Source organism: Aphanomyces invadans (genome assembly GCF_000520115.1).
Source record: "Aphanomyces invadans strain NJM9701 unplaced genomic scaffold supercont1.3, whole genome shotgun sequence".
NCBI classification, from domain to species: Eukaryota; Oomycota; class Saprolegniomycetes; order Saprolegniales; family Verrucalvaceae; genus Aphanomyces; species Aphanomyces invadans.
This window is the reverse complement of record NW_008580148.1, coordinates 1,616,390-1,635,905: the sequence shown is the minus strand read 5'-3', so window position 1 is coordinate 1,635,905 and position 19,516 is coordinate 1,616,390. Positions and strand designations below refer to the sequence as shown.

Below are 19,516 nucleotides of genomic sequence, written 5' to 3'. Positions count from 1 at the left end.
CCACGAGTTGGAATGACTGGCTTTGAAAAGGCTGCTTGATCCCGTACTTTGTCCTGTAAAGCTCACTGCTCTTGATTTTGTCTTCGAGGTGTGGAAGGGATTTTAGGATCGGTTGTCCGACAGGACGGTAGCCAGCGCTTGGCTCGTCGAGATGGCTGATTTGGTTGGACGTGGGCTGCTGCGATGGAACTGCCCACGTGGTTTTCGGCGGCGTGGACAGCGCTTGTACTTGGCCCTTGAGCAATTGGATTTGTCGCTCGCCGTCCAGCAGTTGTTGCTGGTACAATTCGTTCTGTGTATGCAGGCGCTCGATCGCACGTTCCTTTTCCCGCACCTGCGCCTCGAACTTTTGGGCGACGATGTCTGCTTGTTTGTCCTTTTGCTCGGTCAGTTCGTGCACCTTTTGCTTGAGTTTTGCAATGTGCATGCGGGCAGCGGCGAGTCCTACAAAACAGTCAGCGCATCCGACGACCAAAGTCGTTGTATACCTAGGTGCATCTGCCGCGGTGACAGGGGCGTGTTTTGACTTTGAACAACGCATTGCATGACGGCTCGCGTGCGGTCGGCAAACTGAATCGTGCGCAGGGTCTCGTCCGAAGCGCGTGGGTTGATTGTCGCAATAAGCACCTACACCTGTGTCATCAATCGTTGCTTTGCAATCGACGCCGCGCACCGTCCGGGTATTGCCTCCCAACGAGTCTTGCAGCAACCGCGTCAGGGAAGAGTCGCGGTACGGGATGTGCTTTCGACCGGACTCAGTCAGCGCTGCGATGCAGTTTCCAAGTGCCGACAAGCTCGTGTTGATGTTTTTCATTTCTTCGATTTCGACACCGGGTTTCACGGCCTGCTTGTTCCACTTTTCGGACCCAGCCAAGTCGACCAAGTTCAACTTGGCGCGGCGCACGCCGTCCTTGGAATGGCATTTGAGTGTGACCTGCAATATCGCGTGCGACCGACTGCTATGAGCGTTCATGTCGGTCTCTCGTACGACCCGATGAAGTCGCCTGTGCTCGTGAGAGACAGCCATCAGTTCTACCGGCCGATTCCGTTCGAGACGACGTACCCACGTTTCAGAAACGTCATGACATCCGACAGCGACGTGATGGGGTACGTCGACAAGCCTTGCACCACCATTTCCGTCGTCCCGTCTAGGGCTTCTCGTAACATGAGCGGTTTCTGCCGCCGTTTGTCCGTGAGCAAGTCATAGATCTTTTCGTTGTAAATCTGGAGGTACGCGCACGAAATGGAACAGTCTTGGTTGGATGCGGTCGCATCCACGAGTTGGATCAAAGCACGAGGAATTATGCCCCAAGACGGAGCGGACAGCGAGAGGTCGGGCGTCGTGCTTCGCGCGTGGGGCGCAGACAGCTCTGTGTTGTCGTCCATGCCAAGAATGGTGTGCGTCTTGCCTGTCCCAGTTTGTCCGTACGCAAATATCGTTGCGTTGAACCCTTCCAGCACGTCGGACACAAGCGGTTGTACGGAAGTATACACATCCGCTTGTGTGGCGTCGGCGGCGAAAATGCGGTCGAAAGCACACTCGACGCGACTCTGGGACGACGACGGCAAGCAGAGGGACGTGGCGGTGGTCGAGACCAACTAGGCACACAAGTCATTTAGTCATGTCAATTGTGCTGGTCGACACAGTACGTCAGTCGTGGACAAGGTGGCTTCACATGCTGACAGCGGGCGAACGCGAACGAAGACTCGGATGCGTTCGTTGGCACCTTGACGACCGTCTTCCAACGCGAGCGACACCGAATCAGCCGACGACGGAGGCGTTGTCGTTGGGTTGTCAGGGATGGTTTCGACGGGCGATGCGGGCACGACGCTTGCACATTGTGGCTCGTCCATGTGGCAGCATGCATGAACAACCCCGATGGATTCCCGCGACCACTTTGGTTGGTCTTGCCGACGAAACTGTTCGCTTGCCATGAAACGGCACATTCGACGGGCCCAACGCATGTCATGCACGGGCCGCAAGGAAACAATTTTCAGCTCGTGTTACTATACGAGTCTCCAAGAAGCCAAGGCTACAAGTACATCGGGATATCGTGGCGAGGGGTCGGCAACGTATTCAAGCGTCGTCTCGTCCACTGCAGATGCATTCGGGTCGCTCGCGGCGACGACTTGTCGTGGCTGTTTTGGTCTACGACGCTGTGGTAAGCCAGGTATCCCTGCAGCCGAAAACGATGACCTTTTCATTTGCATGGGAATGCGTTCTTCTCAACAGACTCGTGTACTTGCCATCGGTTGGGGAGCATTCAGCTCGTAAAGGTGCACGGCACAGCATGCTCGTCGTTGAGATTGCTCGTATGATACCTTGATAAGTAGTGTGGATCGGTGGCGATTGTCCAAGTGGCCACAGCCACTTGGACAATCGTCGACACGACCGGACCGACGGTCAAGCGTCCAGCAAACGACGTCGCAGCGCTTTCCACAGATATCCAGAGGTGGTGGAGCTTGTGAGGTCATCTTGTTCGCAAGGTACGAGGGACGCAACAATTGCGCCAATGCGTCCATAAATCAAGGCGTGGCACATGCTCGTGGCCGTCATGGGGATTGAATTTTCAATTTTCGACCATCGTGTCGATCGAAACGCTGAGCGACGACATCGATCGAACAAGGTCCACCGAGAACAAATCTCCACGCTGACAAGTGCGGTACGTGGCGGCGGTACATGGCAGCCACATGTCGAGACGTTGGGCAATTTGTGGCCTCCGCAAACCAGATATGCGACAATGCACCACACGACGCCGACTGGCAACGACACCAGTACGACCACCGCGTCAAAGCAGATCATGTGGATGTCATGCGCCTCTTCTGGATACAGAATCGCACGCATGTTTGTAGTGTCACTATCGTGTGCAAGATGGGACGAGATGGCCACAGTCGTTTTTGCTTCGAATGACGAGCCAAGCGAACTGAAACACGGCGTTACCAGCAACTTCCTGCTGCATCCAGATTTTCGACGGGTCGGAGGATTCGTCAACGGCAGCAACACACACATAAATCCACACAACACGAACAGAGCAGTCACACCTGCCATCAAACGCATCCATGTCGTTGGCGTTGTCCACGCCGCGCGAAGGGCGACGTTGGCAAAGACAGCTTTGAATGTGTACTGCTTTCTTGAGAAACAGCAGCGTCCAACCACGACGACAAGCGATGGACATGACCAAGGTGTTTGGGGCAGAGTTCGTTGCCACACCGTCGGCACTACCACCTCAAAGACAAATAGGGCGTTGGCCATTGATAGCGCCACCATCGTCCTGACCATCCATTGTCCGCACGAGCGTCACCCACCACCAGCATCATCGACCATCCGTGTTGAACCACAAGGCGAGCAGCGCTACCCTCGGGAAATCCTTGGACCGCGTCGGCCATCGCCGCGAAGACGAGCGTCCCAACCATGCCCACGCTGATAGCATTCAGTGTCCTCACCCTAGTTTCAAGACAACGGGAAAACAGAAATGCAACTCCGTCAGCAATCACATCTCGTACCTGTCAGCAAGTCCTGGACCATTGGAGCTACCGCAAACTGGATCGTTTGGATGGTCTTGTCGGTGGCAAGCCCATGGATAGTTGCGAGGACGACCTGCGACTTGCGAGGACCATCTTCAACAGGGAATGGCACACCCAACGTACTGAGCGCGCGACACCACCAAGCGAGGATAACTGCGTGAGCGTCGAGTCTCTGTACAGAATGCGTTTCCGTCCAGGCTGCTTCAACATCGCGATGCAGTTGTTTGAGACACTCCTGTTGACGTGTTTGACTTCGTCCGTTCTGGCCCCCGCCCGCCGAGTGTGTTTCGACTGCTTTTCGATCCAGCCAAATCGACCAAGTTCAGCTTGCCAGCGAGGCCAAACCTGATCTCCACGACGCCGCGGGAACCTCCGAGCGCAACGCGTTCAGAACCGTGTCTTGCGCGGCGCGGACAAGTCCCCTGTCAACGCTTGTTCATCGCAGCACTGGGAGTCGAATTGTCAACAGCGAGAGAAAAGCCCAAAAATAGTGTGAATACCGAAAAAACGTAAAATCACAGTAAGCTACCACCCCATCCCAACATGCTACGTCGCACGCAAGCCCAGCTCTGGAAGCCGTCTTCGTTGCTACCCTGGTTGAGGCACTACACGGGTAGCGGTAACGCGAGTGCGTTCGGGCTGACTGCCGATCAAAAGAAGTTTTACGACACCAACGGGTTCCTCCACATTCGCGGTGCGTTGTCCGACGACGTTTGTGATGCGCTGCGCTTCCGTTCGCTCCACCACCTGGCGCAATTCGACCCGAATGCGTACCAAAAGTCCATCTTCAGCTCAACGCATCAGACGCGCTTCAGCGACTCGTACTTTCTCGAATCGGGCCATCAAATCCGGTACTTCTTTGAAGAGAAAGCGTTCGACGACGAGGGCAACCTCATCGTCCCCATCAACAAAGCGATCAACAAGATTGGTCACAATCTCCATTCCCTGGACCCCGCTTTCCGCGCCGTGAGCTTCTCTCCACAAGTCACGGGTATGACGAATCGTAGACGACTAGCTCCGTTAACGTTGTGTTGCAGGGATTCTCAAGTCTCTCGGGTACATCAACCCCGTGTTGCCGCAATCGATGTACATCTTCAAGCAGCCTTCCATTGGCGGCGAGGTGTTGCCCCATCAAGACGGCACGTACTTGTACACGGAGCCGCAGAGCGTCATCGGATTCTGGTGGGCATTGGAAGACTGCACCCCGTTGAACGGTCGGTCGTCGCTCCGATTCCCCATTCCTGAACACGTCTGTAGGATGCTTGTATGGAGTGCCGGGGTCGCACAAAACAACTCCGATCCAGCAGCGATTTCTGCGCACGACGCCGTACGACGGGCGCAACTTGACTCCTGTCAACGCCGACAAGGACCAGCCTCTCCTGACCACGTCCGGCCATGCCACGTTTGACATATCGAATGGAAAACCGATCCTGACCAAGAAAGGGGACCTCGTACTGCTCCACCATGCATTTGTGCACTACTCGCACGCCAACAAGTCGCTCACGTCCCGTCATGCGTACGCGATCCATGCCGTCGAGTCGCACGAGACCAAGTACCCCTCGACGAATTGGCTCCAGTTTCCCCATGGCACGTCGTTCCCACCGATCTACGATGCAAGCGACGAGTAAATCCATGGCGACTTTGGTCCTTTCAGCACGGACGCCAGCACACTGCTCGGCTCGCAGTCGCTGGTTTGGGCTCTCCGGCGTGTTGTCGACACTTTGTCGTGAGCGACAGGAGCATGCAAAAACGAATGGTATCCAAATTGTGTTGACTGTGTGGAGCCTAAGCTTGGACAGTCATGGGGATCGTGGCATGCGGTGTGGTTGAATGACTTTGAGATTTGGCACGGCCGCTGCGACCAAGTGGCGTATTCCTACAACGCGTCGGCGGCAACGTGGTGTGGATACAGCGCGGCCATGACGTCGTCCATCGATGGATGGTCTTCCCCTTCGACAGGCTGCGACCAAAATGTCGCCATCCTGGCCAAGTAGTCTTGAACGTTTTCTTCGTCCGACTCTTCCTCGGCATCGTCGCGCGAGTCTTCGAGGAAGCGTCGGTAGCGTTGTCGAGTTGCCTCGTGTTGGTGGCGTTTTTGCATTTTGCTTCGGCTCGGTGCTTCCGTCAAAAGCGCTGCCTTCGTGGGGGTCGGCGACTCTGTGCGGGCGACCTTGCTCGGCATGACCAGCTCGTCGGGCAGTTTCCGTTTGGGGACATCCGCGAGCCGTGTGTTGGTCACGCTGTGGTAAAATTCCTTCATGATCTTGGTCGGTGCCTTCACATGGAGGAATTCCATCACTAGACAAACGAGTCAGAGATTTCAGACCGAGAGGGACCGTGGAGAACCTTTGTCGAACGCGCGGCTATCCGACTGAACAAACAAACGCTTTTTGGCCTTTTCCCGCTGCTTGGACAAATTAATAAACATCCGCACGCGTTCCAAAGAGCAACGAATCTCCTGGAGTGCCATGAGGGTGTCCCGAGTGACCCAGACCTGTCTGGCAGCATCAAACGCGGCAAAGCCGGGCGGGTGTTCGCTGCAGCAATACAACGTCTTTGCCTTCGGCGTGGGTTTCCAACTGAACCACAAGGAAGTGGCGCTGCAGTACGGATGAAACAGAACCGAGCATTGTTTTTTCCAACAAGTCACGAGGCGAGTCTAGCGCAACGAAACAATCGGGTGAGTTTTGTAACCAGTGTAAGGACAAACTGCCAAAGTACCGCGGGGGATTTTGCGTGGCAGACGACGCATTTGTGGGATGGCAATGGAATCACATGGGCGGCAGCAGCAGTTATCATGACGACGCGCCCTTGTTTCGACGTCTTTTGAATCGATTGCTGGAACGCTCTGGCGCAGTACAAATGGACGTACGGGTGGACGGGCGGTGGGGACACTGCTAGGCCACCGGCGGCAGTGGCCGTCCGAGCTTCCGACGGAATGTGAGCGGGAAGCATGTAGCCCTGGGGCAGATCACACAAAAGGCACGACACGGCGGCGGGTTGCTCCGCCGGCGACCCCGGCGCCACGCACTTTTCACATTGCCACGTTGCGGTGGGGGTACGAGAGTCGACTGCATCGATGGGATGCGCGCAATGCGCATGGCATTGGACATGGCAGACCGTACATCGCAAAAAGAAATGTGTGGACGGTAGGGCGTCAAACCGATGCTGGGGATACATCGTCGGCATGGGCTCAAAACACACGGCGCAACGATTGCGAGTTGTCGACTTGTACAGTTGTTCGCGCTGGCAACGTTGAAGGTGTCGATCTTGGCATGGCAGCGCCGGTGGCGTGTGATCCAGGCATGTCAATGTGTACAGGAGGCCTTGGCCACCGCCGGCACAGACGTAGCCACATGCTGCAACTTGTACATGCATGTAGCATCCAGCGAACCATGCACAGAGCGGGTGGAACGACGCTAGAGCGACAAAAACTCAGACAGTTCACCGTACTCCATGCAACGAAATAGACAGAGTACCTGGACAATTGCGGCACTGAATCGTACAGCCTGTGGCGATTCGGCAAACGCGGCAGAGTCCACCACGTTGGACGGGTGGAGGAAGGCCGACAACGTCAGCGAGAGCAGTCGTGCTGCCCAACTCGTCGATCGAAGTGGTAGCGTATCGGACTTTGGACAAATCTGGCGTTAGTTGGAAAAGCATGCGAGGCACCTTGACGAGGAAGGTCGTCGGGCACCAGAGGGCGCAAAACACATGGACCCAGAGACCTTCCACCGTTTGTTTGAGTGCGCCATGGGGATGGGGACACAGCGCGCACTGCGGGACGACGGGTCCTTTGGCACTGCACTTGTCGCAGTAAAAGTCGCTCTTCGGGATCGTCGCGACGCCATAACAGCGCTGATGAACGGCGACGTCGCACTTGTCGCAAAAGATAATCGGATTCGAGTCTTCCGAGTAACCATCCATGCACACCACACACGTGCCATCTTCAAACGACTGGAGGTCACCCGTGAGGTTGCCGTCAGGGTCGTCCAAGAACGGCATGTCGTTCGTGCCTTTCATCATGCTCGTGCACACCGACTTCCACCAGTTATACTCTTCGTACAGACTCTCGACATGCTTTGCGGCCGCGGTCGCGTCCGACGCCGACGCTGCATTCGCCTTACGCCACAGGCTCTGCATCCGCATGCGGTTCACTTTCAGTTGTTCTTGGAGCAAATCCCAACACAACATGGATTCTAACGCCATGTCGTCTTTGACAGGAGCGTTCGTCACGTGCACTGCCGCGGAGTCGTACATGTCGCTTACGGTGACGTCTGTCGTTTCTTCGCTCGACAAAAGAGCGATCCAAATCGGGAGCTCTTTGTGGGGAGGCTGCTGTGGCGATACCGCTGGTGCGGTTGTGGACGACAGAATGGTGGACTCAGCGTCGTTGGGCATCGACACAAGCGCATTGTTCGGTCGAAATCGACTCCACACGACATTCGGCGCGTCCGAGTTGGTCGGTGCGTGGACAGCGCATACGACAGCGAATCGACAATGGAGCAGGGGCCGGTTGTGGCTGGCAAGGACAACTTCCAGAATGCCCGACGTCTCACTCTCTCGAGTCAACGACTTGATGTGTGTGAAGGGTGTCAATGGCTGGGCGCAGCGCACGCCATGAGACTGAAGCATGGCGTCGCACGTGTGGCGGACGTCTGTCGCGGCCAGCCACTCGCTCGATATCTGGGTGAACGTGGTGACATCGGAGCACTTGGTCGGAGGCTTGAGCGGTTGAAGAAATGCTTGACATGACACACCGGCCAACCACTGTGTGATGGGATTCCACTTGGGTGGCGTGAGACCTGGTTTGGAGAAGAACGCTTGAAGCACTTGTGTCCAGAAGTCTCGCGACTGCAAGAGGCCGCCGCCAAGCATGCTAGGCCAAGACGCAAAGAGTGGGTCGACAGAGTTCAGACGGAGGAGCCCAAGAGCGTTTTCCATGAGGATATCTTTGACAGGTTGGGGTGGAGGCGTGGGATGACCATCGGGAGGTCGAGGGATTGTGGCCATGGGATGCGATGCCATGGGGCGAGGCTGCATGGTCATCATCGGTCTTGGGAAAGGTCCCGCTGACGCAATCAGTGGAGATGGTTGCAGCTTCATTCCGGTCTTGGGGCCGGATGGTCCATCCGCCTTCTTCGCTGGCGCTTCTTGCGGCTGGAGAAGCGGTCGGTCTTTGTTGGTTTTGCTGGTCGGGCCAGGCGGTCGCCCCCGGGTCTTTTTCGGTTGATTGGAATCCTTTGACGTGGAATTCCGCTGCGACGGTCGGGATTGACACATAGACTGTTGATGGACCTGGAGCATTGAACTCAGCATGGGTTGCATGCACCAAGTGCAGACAGCCACGTCGGACGGTTTAGAGGACACGGTCATGGAGTGTGGAGGGTGTGGAGATGGATATGTCTGGGGCGTCAGTGGTCGTGGGCGGCCGACAGTTGACATCATTGGCGGTGGCGGTGGCACGAACGGTAGAGGGGCTTGAGTGCTTCCAGGAGGAGGCGGCAGCATGGGTTTAGGAGCGGACGGGTCTTGCGACGGCAGTGGATTCTTGCGAGGTCTTCCGACTTTGTTTGGGGTTGGAGGCTTTACAAAATGAGCCACAGGCGCCAACATCGTCGGTAGCGGCGGTTGCGTCAGCATGCTAGAGGGTGGTGCGTTCAGTGGCGTTGGTGGCCGGGATTGTCCTGTGTCGCTCGCGTCACCATCATCTATAACGTCGTCGATTTCTTCACCAATATACGGCTGATCCCAATACTCGTCTTTGATCGACCGGAATGTCGCGCGTACTTCGGCGAAGTGCGCGTCACAGATGCATGCCAGGTGGTTTGCCTCGGTGATGCCTGTGTACACTTTGGTCTCCGGGGCTCGCAGGGCACAGACTGCATGGAATGCCTTTGTGCATCGCTTTACCATGCACTGCAAGCACCCGTTCCGCTTCTGGCAAATGTGGCACTTCAATGACTTGCGTGTGCCATAAAGCAGGTCCGCGTCCACGACAGATGCCGTCGGGTGCAACTCGGATGGCACTTGCTTTAGTTCGGGCAACCATCGCACGCAAACTAGATGGCACATAGCGTTGTCAGTTTTTGTCGGCTTCAGAGCACCTCCAGGCAGCTTGCATACGACACAAGTTCGTTGTGCGTTTAGTGTCGGCTCTGCCCCGTGCTGCTTTTCAATCGCACAGGCGTCGCAAACCCACGTCGAGCGCCTTTTGTATGGCATAAGTGGCTTTAACTCGGTCCCAGAGCCGTAGCATGCCAAGTGAACTCGCATCCGGCATGTTGGGACGCTACAGCAAAGCAGGGGATTCGTCGCGTATTCCGCACCATCGAAGCAGACCATACAAACTCGATTTGCCGGATAGTCCGAGCTGTCTCGAAGTGTCGTCTGGGACCCCACGGTGACATCCAGTGACTGCCCATCATCGCCTGCTGCTGCACCTGGCGGCAATGTGCCGTCGACTTCGCTCGTCGGCATTGCAGGTTGTGCAAATTCAAACGAAAACTTCTGGCTAAGTCATGGTGGCACTTTATTGGTTAAAATACATTGCTTTCCACCAATCACGTGCGCAATTTCGAAGGATGTATCAGTGCTTGTGCCACCTGCTACAGCTAGGTGCCTCCGCAGCTGCCGGTCATCTGCATGCATGTGCTCTCAAATAGTGTCTTCGGAAACGATCGTGCCTTGTACGAAGCTCCAGCCAGCGGATTGCCGTGTGTGGAAGGTGGTTGCTTGGACGATGTAATCAACCAATCCGCAGCTAATATTTCCTCTTCATTTTGTCCAATCGCATGAATTAAACGCCTCCCGCCCAATCGACAGCAAAAGCGCTGCGGTACCAAACATCGAAAACGTTGCCCGCTACCTTGAACTGGGCGATGGAAAGGTCCGACTTGTCGAGTCTCAAGGTGAAAGAGCTGCAGGAGTTGTGCAAGGGAGAGGGTGCGTGCGTCCTCTCGCAGGGTTCGAGTTAATTGGATTTGACTAGGTCTTCGCGTGAACGGCAAGAAAGCCGAGCTGGTGCAACGTCTTGACAAACATTACCAAACAGCATCGTCAAAAACATCGTCGAAGCGGTGCCATGGGGACAACGGTGGCAATGGACAGAAGAAGATAAAAGCGTCCGATATAGAGGTGGCGATAACATCGTCTAAGTCAGGCGAAGACGGGTGGAGTGTCGAGCTGGCTCAAGTGTTCCGCGCGTACGCGGACCCAGAAAACGACGGGGTGATGTCGGACGACGGGATCTTTCTGCTCTGTGAGCATTTAGGCATTGACGCACAGGATCCTGTCATGCTCGCTCTGGCGTACCACATGAACGCCATGACAATGAGCGAGTTTACGAAGGCCGAGTTCGTCCACGGCTTAAAGGCACTGAAATGCCACTCCGTGAACGACCTCAAAGAAAAGCTGCCTCTTCTTCGCAAGCACCTCACGAGTGATCGAGCGTTGTTTTCCAAGATCTACGGGGTACGTCGTCATGCCTTTGAACAGGGCAATCCCGACGTGTTTTCTCTGCAGCACACATTCAGCTTTGCCAAAGAACCCGATCAGCGCAGCATGGCGATTGATACAGCGCTCGAGTTGTGGGAGATCCTTCTCCCGGCCCATTTCGGTCTTCTCAAGCCGTGGCTGGCCTACGTCAAGGTTGATTGTGTGGCACATTCCTGGAATGTCCAATGAATGGCTTGTTGTAGGCGCATCAAAAGAATGCGATTTCTCGCGATGTTTGGATGCAGTTGCTCGAGTTCTCCAACCAAGTCGCGTCGGACCTGAGCAACTACGATGAAAACGGCGCGTGGCCAGTCTTGATCGACGACTTTGTCGCCCACGTCCAAGGGAAGAAGCAATCGTAGCCATGATTCGCCATGTTAGAGCCACACGAACGTGAAAACTGCGGCCAGCGCCACCAACAGCACTTGTGCGTGACACGGCCACCGCTCCGACGCTACTCAAACAGGTTCATGGCCTGCACGACAGGGATTTACGAACATACCATAGCTGCAGACCAAGACGTTTTTGATCGAACTGGCGTATGCATTCCCAGGGTTGCATTTGCACGGCACCGCGATGTCCGACACCTTGTCCGCGCAAGCGGCCGTCATCATCGTCATTTCTTCGACCGACCGAGATGTGCCAAACGACATGTATCGCTTGTAGCTTTCAAAGCAGCACCCAATTTTGTTGACGATGTCGCTGCAAAGGTCGTACTTGGACCCTGCTTTTTGCATGGTCAAGCCTACCAGCGGTACTGCCCACCGCGCAAACCAACGTCTTAGGATTGGCACGTTGGTGGCAGTCCTACCGCAGTACTGTTCGGCCGCGTCTTGCTGGCAGCCGTACTGAAAACTGGCGGCAAAAAGGCGCTGGTTGGCGACCTCGTACTCGTCCTGGCCTTGAAAACAGTCCAAGTTGAGCATGCTCGCATACGTGGACGCCGTGTTGTTGTAGCACGGATTCGAACACAGCGCGGCTTGCTGCTCGTTCGTTCGGTAGTCCATCACGTTGATGTCGTGCAACTCTTTGCAATCGGTCGCGGTCACTGCTCCGGCAACAACACCTTCCTTCATTTGCTTTTGATCGATCCAGAGCTTGTCCAGCTGAATCTGCTCGAGACGCAGACGGTCAGATCCATTAGGCTTGCACATCGAGCGACCTCCCATAGCGTACCTTGAGTGCCTCGCATGCTTCAGACACTGTGCGGTTTACGTTTCCCAAGTTCTGGGCAGACAAGGACCAAAGCAACGTGGCAAGCGCCACTGCCCCAGGTGACGGTCGGGGCATGCGTGTGTTATTTTTGGCCCCGTTCAACAGCGATAGTCATCGTAGGTTGCACTGTAGGGATCGTATTTCAACAGAGACAGCTTCCTCGGAGCATAGCCAGGCAGTGACGCCTGCAGGTAGCTAGCTACCACAGAGTTGCTCGTCGATGCAGCCCCAACTGGCTTCGTTCACGATCGTCACCGCCGCCCGCCACGAGACGAATCCAAGTGGTTTCCGTCGCGAATCACTCGGTCTTGGCTATTCTCGAGTGAGTTGGAGTGTGTCGGCATCCAAAGCGTTGGGTCAACGACTTGACATCGATCGCTGCACGATGAAAACACGCCGACCTGGACCTTTCAGCATTTCAGAAAGGGCCGTGCGCATTATTATCTTCGTGAGAGAAGGCATAGTCGATTCGCTCCACCCCTCACAATGCCACACGAATAGAAAAGTTTCGGCACATCCTGGCTGCTTTCCATTCTTCGATGCATGACATGATGCAGGGATTTCTTTCCAGCGCCTAATTCGTTGCGACGCTGGAGGCAGCCGTTCGACCCGATGAAGGTCGTGGAGTCGAGTAGATGTTTACGTTCAAGTCGACGATACGTCGCGGCCATCCGTGCATTCAACATGTTCATGGTCGCGCCGCCATTCAGTGCGGCAATCCCTCACACTCGCGACGACGACGAGAGGTGAATGACCGCATTCGCTTTGGCAAAAACTAGAGGGATAAGGCGTGGCGCGACGCCGGCGCAGCCGCACCCTGATTCATCGTCTCAGGATGCTCTGCTTGCACCCCGCCTTTGGGAAGTGGAGTTGCCCTGCTATATCCGCTGGGAAGTCACCCGCGTAGTCGGCAAGGGACAACAGGACAGAAAGGTCCATTCTAAGCCATTCGAGCCACAACCGGTATCACCAACGCGCAATTGTGTTTCGGCCTTGATGGCCCGGTGTGTCACTCCTGCATGTTGAGACCGTCTTGGGTCTGCCGACAAACTACCTTCCGAGTCGCGCAAGGCGTCGGAGGTGCCACCGATGGATACAAATCACCTTTTCAACTGCTGCCGCGAGTTGTTAAAGTTCAATCTAATTTTAGTGACATTTTTTAGATGCGTAAAAAGGCGAAAGGTCGCGCTTGCGATATCCAATGAAGAATGGCGTTTCTTCGAGGACGACCAACTTGGAAGGTGCTTTGTACAGACGAAATCGGAGCCACTTCCACCTCGTCTAGGCACGCCTGACTCTGTCTTCCATGAAGCTGTGTTTTGTGTGGGTCAACGCAGCTCTGCTGGTTGGTCGTGTCTACAGTCGGCTACATGTCCCGTCGTCACCGACTCGAATGGATGATGAAACACCTCTCGAGCCGCCTGACAACATCTTGCCACTTGTGGACCTGCCGCCGATGGATTTCAACTACTTGCAGTGGTTTTGCGAATCCGTTCCGTTCGACCTCGCGGCCCCACACCCTCCATTGTCCAACGATCCAATCTATCGAGCTATGTGGTCCGCATGCAAAGCGTACTTTGGCCTACCGTAGCATCCCCTTGAGCACGATTCTCTTCATCGAGCACGCAACCAATTCCTGACACCCCGTCGTTGCCGGCTCGACACCGCCAGCGCAACAACGACGGCAGCAGCTGCATGACAAACCACGGCCAACAACTGCCTGTGTCCTACAAATTCACCAAAGTTTGTAAACTTCGATCCGTCGAAGTTGTGACCCATCGAAGTAATTCGTTTAAGTACGTCTGAATCTCTTGTCGTTTTACAATGGCAGGGAGGTGATCTTCTTAAATGTCAGCCCTCTCGAATCATAAATGTATGCTTGAAATATAACATAGAATGTCTAAAATATGAAGCAACACAAATTGACCACATTTAAGCAATACTCTACCACATTTTGAATGCTATTTTACACCTTACATGATAAAGAACGAATGTTGGACATCGGACCTATGTTCGGAACGTTGAGTTGCCGACGAGACGTGCGGTCACTCGGCAACTCGCCCGCAACCGCTCACTCAACATGCCTGGGAAAGCGACCACGCCAGTAAAGCGCACCCGTGCCGAGCAGGTCGACAGCTCGTGGTCGGACCTCGAGTACTTGCCTGGATTTGGCAACCATTTCGCGTCGGAAGTACTCAAGGGCGCCCTCCCGACCGGGATGAACAACCCGCAAAAATGCAACTATGGCTTGTACGCCGAGCAATTGTCGGGCACGGCATTCACGTTGCCTCGCAAGTCAAACCAGCGCAGCTGGTTGTACCGCATCTTGCCTCCCGTGGTCCACGACCAGTACAAGGAAATCCCTGCCAAGCACATCGTGAACGATTTTGCCAACCAACACATCACGCCCCAACAATTGCGCTGGCAACCCATGGCGTTGCCCAAGGCGTCGGAAAAGGTCAACTTTATCCAAGGTCTCCACACCATGGGCGGTGCCGGTGAACCCACGATGAAGGCGGGTCTCGCCATCCACATGTATGCTGCCAACGCGTCGATGAAAGACACGGCGTTCTACAACTCGGACGGCGATTTCCTTATCGTGCCGCAAGTTGGAGCGTTGAAAATCACAACTGAGTTTGGCAAACTGCACGTCAAGCCCCGTGAAATTGTCGTGATCCAGCGCGGCATTCGCTTCTCGATCGACCTCGACGAACCTTCTCGTGGGTACGTGTTGGAAGTGTACAACCGCCACTTTATCTTACCCGACTTGGGGCCGATTGGCGCAAACGGCCTTGCCAACCCCCGCGACTTTGAGCACCCCGTCGCATGGTACGAAGACCGTGATGTCGACTTCACCGTGATCGGCAAGTTTGGCGGCAAACTGTTCTCAGCCCACATGAACCACTCGCCTTTTGACGTTGTCGCTTGGCATGGGAACTACGTCCCGTACAAGTACAATCTCGACTTGTTCTGCACGATCAACTCTGTCAACTACGACCACCCCGACCCTTCCATCTATACGGTGTTGACGTGCCAGACCGACGAAGCGGGCTGCGCCGTCGCCGACTTTGTCATCTTTCCTCCGCGTTGGATGGTGCAAGAAAAAACATTCCGTCCCCCGTACTACCATCGCAACTGCATGACGGAATTCATGGGCATGGTGTACGGTGTGTACGATGCCAAGAAGGACGGGTTCGTCCCGGGCGGAGCGTCGTTGCACAGTTGCGACAGCGCCCACGGCCCCGACGCATCCACGTTTGAAAGCGCGTCGAACGCCGACCTGAAGCCGCAGTACTTTGATGGCGGCCTCGCGTTCATGTTCGAGTCGTCGTACTTGATCAAGCTCACGGACTATGCGCTCCACTGCCCCCAGAACGAAAAGGACTATTACAAGTGCTGGCAGCCCCTCAAGAAGTTGTTCAACCCGAACCAGAAGGAGCCCAACGAGTTGCTCCAGTAAGTAGTTTATCCTTTCAATTTAGTGCATCTCGACGCGTCGCTCGCATCACACGGAGATTTGCCACGATCCGATTCACGCACCGACGTGCGTCAGCTGACGGGCCATATGCCATTGACCAACGAGGCGCTGCGTCCAGTCCGGGCCATGCTTTGATCCCCCACGTCGTGTGCACAGCGCATCGCACATTTACAGCACGCCATGACTGATGGTTGTTCGAACTGATTTGCATTTCGTCGGGGTGGTGTGTGCGTTGAGATCGCACGTCCATCACCACATCCATCCATGAAGACCGGCACCCAACGACGTCTGGCCTGTCCTTGGGTGATCAGGTCTCTCGTTTGTGCGTGGGCTGGTATTTATAGCGCATCTTGTGCTGTCTTTCGTGATGGTGGCGCCAGGGAATGCCACGGCTATGGCTGTGCTGCACGGTCCGACGGGAGTTGGGAAGATGCTCCTGATCACGACCATGTCGTTGAGTTTCTACGCGCCTGTTGTCGTTGCAGTGTACTACGCGAATCGACACAGCTCCAGCATCAAGTACCGCAACCCGAGCGAGATGGCATTCGTGGCGATGGCCGCATATCTCAACAGCCTTGCGCGGTTCGTTGGTACGATCTTTATCGACGACATCTCGTGCACGTTTGGGCTGCTCTCGTTTGGGTACGTCCTTCCATGACAAGACCGTCCCGACCGCATGCGCTTGGTAGGATTCCGTTGCAGATAGCTCTCGTGGGCTACGTCTTGACCGAGCGACACGTACGAATCCACGGTGACTTTGCCACCCGAACGTGGTGCCTCTAGGTCGTGCTTGCATTCCACTTGACCGAGTTTATGGTCAACCATGCAAGTACCAAACCCTTGACCAAGCAACGCGCACTGCACTGGCTGCAAGTGTTCCTTCGACCGCGATACATTTGGATCGAGCGCATCGTGCTCCACATTGCGTGGAATATCCCGCCGATCCTGATTGTGTTTGGCGACAACTACACTGTGTATGCGGGCGGCGACTGTCCCGCACAGCTCCTGGCGTCCGTCCGCCATTGGTACTTGGCATCGTTTGCGTTTATGATCGCCGCGTCTGTCGCGCTGTCGTTTCAAATCAGCAAAGTCGTTGACAATTTTGGCCTGCGGCAAGCGTTCCAGACAGGGAACCGTGCGTTAGTCGTGTGTACGTGCGCCGCTCGCTCTTGGTCGACCGCGTCGTTGACGTTGCGCTGTCGGTAGATTTTTTCGTGTATTTTCCGATCTTGGTCTTCGTGCCGGCAGAAGTTGTGTACACGTACCATCTAGACTTGACCATCAATGTGGCCATTGTCCACACGCTGCTCTGGATTCACATTGTGCGGCCGGTCAGCGACTTTTTTCGAGCGTCGCGAACTGCTGCCACGTCGTCCATGTTCAACGGGACTGCGCGGGTCCTGGACGCATTCCTGCACACGCCAAACGGATTCCAAGCGATGTCGGCCTTTGCCAAGAGTGACTTTATGATCGAAAGCGTGATTGCGTGGCGCGCGCTCGTGGATTACCGCAACGAGATGCCAGGTCACATGTCGGCACTCGACATTTACAACCAGTTCATCGCGCCATCGGCGCCGTTTCCACTCGACAACGTTGTAAAGGGCACGATCTTGAAGCGGTACGCGATTGCATTCGAGTGCAACAACAAGTACAGCATCCACCCTGACGACGGCGAGCAAGGGGCGCAATACTTTGATGTCCTCCTCGACGCGATTGTGAACAAGATCTTGATCGAAATGTTGCCCCGGTTTCAGCGACATCCGCTCGGGGCGGGATGGTTTGACTTTCTCCGAAGGCATCACACCCAACACGCGCTCGACAAAGTACTAGACGACACGATCGGCCAAGCAAAACAAAGCCAAACTATGCCCACGATCAAGAGTGCTGCGATCAGCCGATCCACGGGTCGCCTCGCCGTCATTATGACGGAAGGGATGCGGACGTCGGTAAGAGACGACGACGCACTACAAGACAACGTGACGGCGCACAGCGAATACCCGCCACCCTTCGGCACTAGCGAAAGCGTAGCAGTAGATCGCATCCATGAAACGCAGTGATGCTACTTGCGAGCAACTTGCTAACCGGCTGCAGTTGTACAGTGGGTGTCAAAAGTCATCATACGAAGAAAATATTTTCCTTGAACACTCCATTATGTTGTCAAATTTGTAATCTCAGTCAAAGATTTTGCCATGCATGAGAGTCACCTATTAGAGGTCTTCGTCAGCATGAAATCACAATCCTATTGGCTCAATTTTGGGTTCAAAAGATTGATTGGACGTTCAAGGCCCCCAATTATCCATGTCAAAAGTCGACATACGATTTCAAGAATTTTGGCGCCAAGAGTGCATTAGGCATCCGATAACAGAACAAATCGTCACAACTTCTTTTCCCATCAAGTTAGTACCCTTGTGGACGATTCCATGCAACTGCACGCCCCGGGAGACTGCACGCCCCGGGAGACCCACCACCTCCGCCCAAGCAACAACATCCACAAGCTCTTCGTGATCTTGTGGTTTCCAACTTTTCGCAAGGCGTTTCGCTTGGCAAAATTGCCAAAAAGCTGGACATGTCCAAGGCCACGGTTCAAAGCATCGTAAATGCTTTCAAAACGACTGGTACAACGGCCATTAGGCCGCGTTCAGGCCGACCAAGGGCCACGACACCCAGTGAGGACCGCATTGTCGTGCGTGCTGTGCAAAAAAATCGTCGCCTCAGTGCCGAATCCTTGGTGGAAACGTTTCAAGTTTTCCACGACAAGGATGTTTCTGCCTCTACAATTCGTCGCCGCATACAAGAGAAGGGTCTGAAGGGCCGTGCAGCCCGTCGGAAACCATTTTTGTCCAAGGCGAACAAGGCCAAGCGTTTGGCCTATGCACTAAAGCACAAAAACAAGACGGTGGAGGACTGGAAACGAGTTCTTTGGACTGACGAGAGTCCTTTCAACCTGTCTGGATCGAATGGTCGAGTGTATGTGTGGCGTCGGCCAGGGGAAGAGTTCAAGGATGAGTGCCTTGTTCCCACTTTCAAAAGTGGTCGTTCTAACATTATGGTATGGGGGTCTATGGGATGGAATGGCACGGGTTCTTTGGTCCATCTTCAAGGAAAGGTTAACTCGACCGTCTATCTTGACTTGCTCAAGGAAAAATTGCCCGAGGATTTTATTTTGCTCGACCTTCCGATCAACTTTATTTTTCAGCAAGATAATGCCCCCATCCACACGGCCAAGAAAGTGGAGGCGTTTTTCGATGAAAACGCTTTCGAGAAGATCGACCACCCTCCTCAAAGCCCTGATCTCAATCCCATTGAACATGTATGGGAGTACGTTAAGCGTAGGATTCGTAGTAACCCTCCTTCATCGGTTGATGCACTGCGAAACCGAGTCCAGGAAATTTGGGACAATGTTCCAGTCGAGTACGTTCAAAAGCTCATTTTGAGCATGCCAAAGCGCTTGAATATGGTCATTGCAAACAAAGGTGGTGCCACGAAGTACTAAACTTGAATGAACACTTGATATCATGGGAATTTTTGTTATTCGTATGATGACTTTTGGCTGTAGATTTGGGGGTCAAAGTGGTTCTAATCATCATATCATGCCAAGTATGCATGTCAAGGACCTGTAGCCTCAACGAATTGATATATCAATGGTGTCCTTGCGACTATGAACATCTGCGTTGAGGTAAAAGCTAGAAAGGTTAGAGCTGTAGCGCCTACAAGTCGAGAATATCAATCGTATGATGACTTCTGACACCCACTGTACGTCACTACGTTCGCTTTCAAATGGTGGTGGCGTAGGGTCCAGGA

General features: G+C 54.7%; 8 protein-coding genes across 9 annotated transcripts; 5 read left to right on the top strand and 3 right to left on the bottom strand.

The window, feature by feature from the left end:
• Positions 1-2,285: 2,285 nt before the first annotated feature.
• On the bottom strand, positions 2,286-3,982 carry H310_02173 (hypothetical protein). The gene is made up of 2 exons (XM_008865597.1): positions 3,505-3,982; positions 2,286-3,445 (listed from the first exon to the last, which is right to left on the bottom strand). The coding sequence occupies exon 2, from the start codon at positions 3,278-3,280 to the stop codon at positions 2,405-2,407; it is 876 nt and encodes a 291-aa protein (XP_008863819.1). The 5' UTR covers positions 3,281-3,445; positions 3,505-3,982; the 3' UTR covers positions 2,286-2,404.
• A 52-nt stretch (positions 3,983-4,034) lies between these two features.
• Positions 4,035-5,302, top strand: H310_02172 (hypothetical protein). Its single transcript, XM_008865596.1, has 3 exons — positions 4,035-4,516; positions 4,563-4,739; positions 4,783-5,302. The coding sequence occupies exons 1-3, from the start codon at positions 4,069-4,071 to the stop codon at positions 5,151-5,153; spliced, it is 996 nt and encodes a 331-aa protein (XP_008863818.1). The 5' UTR covers positions 4,035-4,068; the 3' UTR covers positions 5,154-5,302.
• H310_02171 (hypothetical protein) lies at positions 5,262-10,021 on the bottom strand. Its single transcript, XM_008865595.1, has 4 exons — positions 7,005-10,021; positions 6,247-6,944; positions 5,872-6,184; positions 5,262-5,823 (listed from the first exon to the last, which is right to left on the bottom strand). The coding sequence occupies exons 1-4, from the start codon at positions 10,003-10,005 to the stop codon at positions 5,402-5,404; spliced, it is 4,434 nt and encodes a 1,477-aa protein (XP_008863817.1). The 5' UTR covers positions 10,006-10,021; the 3' UTR covers positions 5,262-5,401.
• A 335-nt stretch (positions 10,022-10,356) lies between these two features.
• On the top strand, positions 10,357-11,574 carry H310_02170 (hypothetical protein). The gene is made up of 4 exons (XM_008865594.1): positions 10,357-10,470; positions 10,517-10,998; positions 11,050-11,175; positions 11,226-11,574. The coding sequence occupies exons 1-4, from the start codon at positions 10,407-10,409 to the stop codon at positions 11,382-11,384; spliced, it is 831 nt and encodes a 276-aa protein (XP_008863816.1). The 5' UTR covers positions 10,357-10,406; the 3' UTR covers positions 11,385-11,574.
• On the bottom strand, positions 11,382-12,312 carry H310_02169 (hypothetical protein; the record flags this gene model as incomplete). Its single annotated transcript, XM_008865593.1, has 4 exons — positions 11,382-11,476; positions 11,525-11,779; positions 11,834-12,134; positions 12,199-12,312. 4 exons carry the CDS (start codon positions 12,310-12,312, stop codon positions 11,400-11,402), a joined length of 747 nt encoding a protein of 248 aa, XP_008863815.1. The 3' UTR covers positions 11,382-11,399.
• Positions 12,313-13,440: 1,128 nt separating this feature from the next.
• H310_02168 (hypothetical protein) lies at positions 13,441-14,143 on the top strand. The gene has a single exon (XM_008865592.1). The coding sequence runs from the start codon at positions 13,544-13,546 to the stop codon at positions 13,826-13,828; it is 285 nt and encodes a 94-aa protein (XP_008863814.1). The 5' UTR covers positions 13,441-13,543; the 3' UTR covers positions 13,829-14,143.
• Positions 14,144-14,265: 122 nt separating this feature from the next.
• Positions 14,266-16,040, top strand: H310_02167 (homogentisate 1,2-dioxygenase). The gene has a single exon (XM_008865591.1). It carries the CDS (start codon positions 14,318-14,320, stop codon positions 15,695-15,697), a length of 1,380 nt encoding a protein of 459 aa, XP_008863813.1. The 5' UTR covers positions 14,266-14,317; the 3' UTR covers positions 15,698-16,040.
• A 29-nt stretch (positions 16,041-16,069) lies between these two features.
• H310_02166 lies at positions 16,070-17,862 on the top strand. 2 transcript variants are annotated; one of them, XM_008865589.1, is made up of 4 exons: positions 16,070-16,357; positions 16,405-16,453; positions 16,499-16,865; positions 16,922-17,862. In XM_008865589.1, the coding sequence occupies exons 1-4, from the start codon at positions 16,083-16,085 to the stop codon at positions 17,770-17,772; spliced, it is 1,542 nt and encodes a 513-aa protein (XP_008863811.1). In that variant the 5' UTR covers positions 16,070-16,082; the 3' UTR covers positions 17,773-17,862. The 2 variants fall into 2 exon arrangements, with proteins under 2 accessions (XP_008863811.1, XP_008863812.1); XM_008865590.1 differs by having other exon boundaries at positions 16,405-16,865.
• Positions 17,863-19,516: the final 1,654 nt, after the last annotated feature.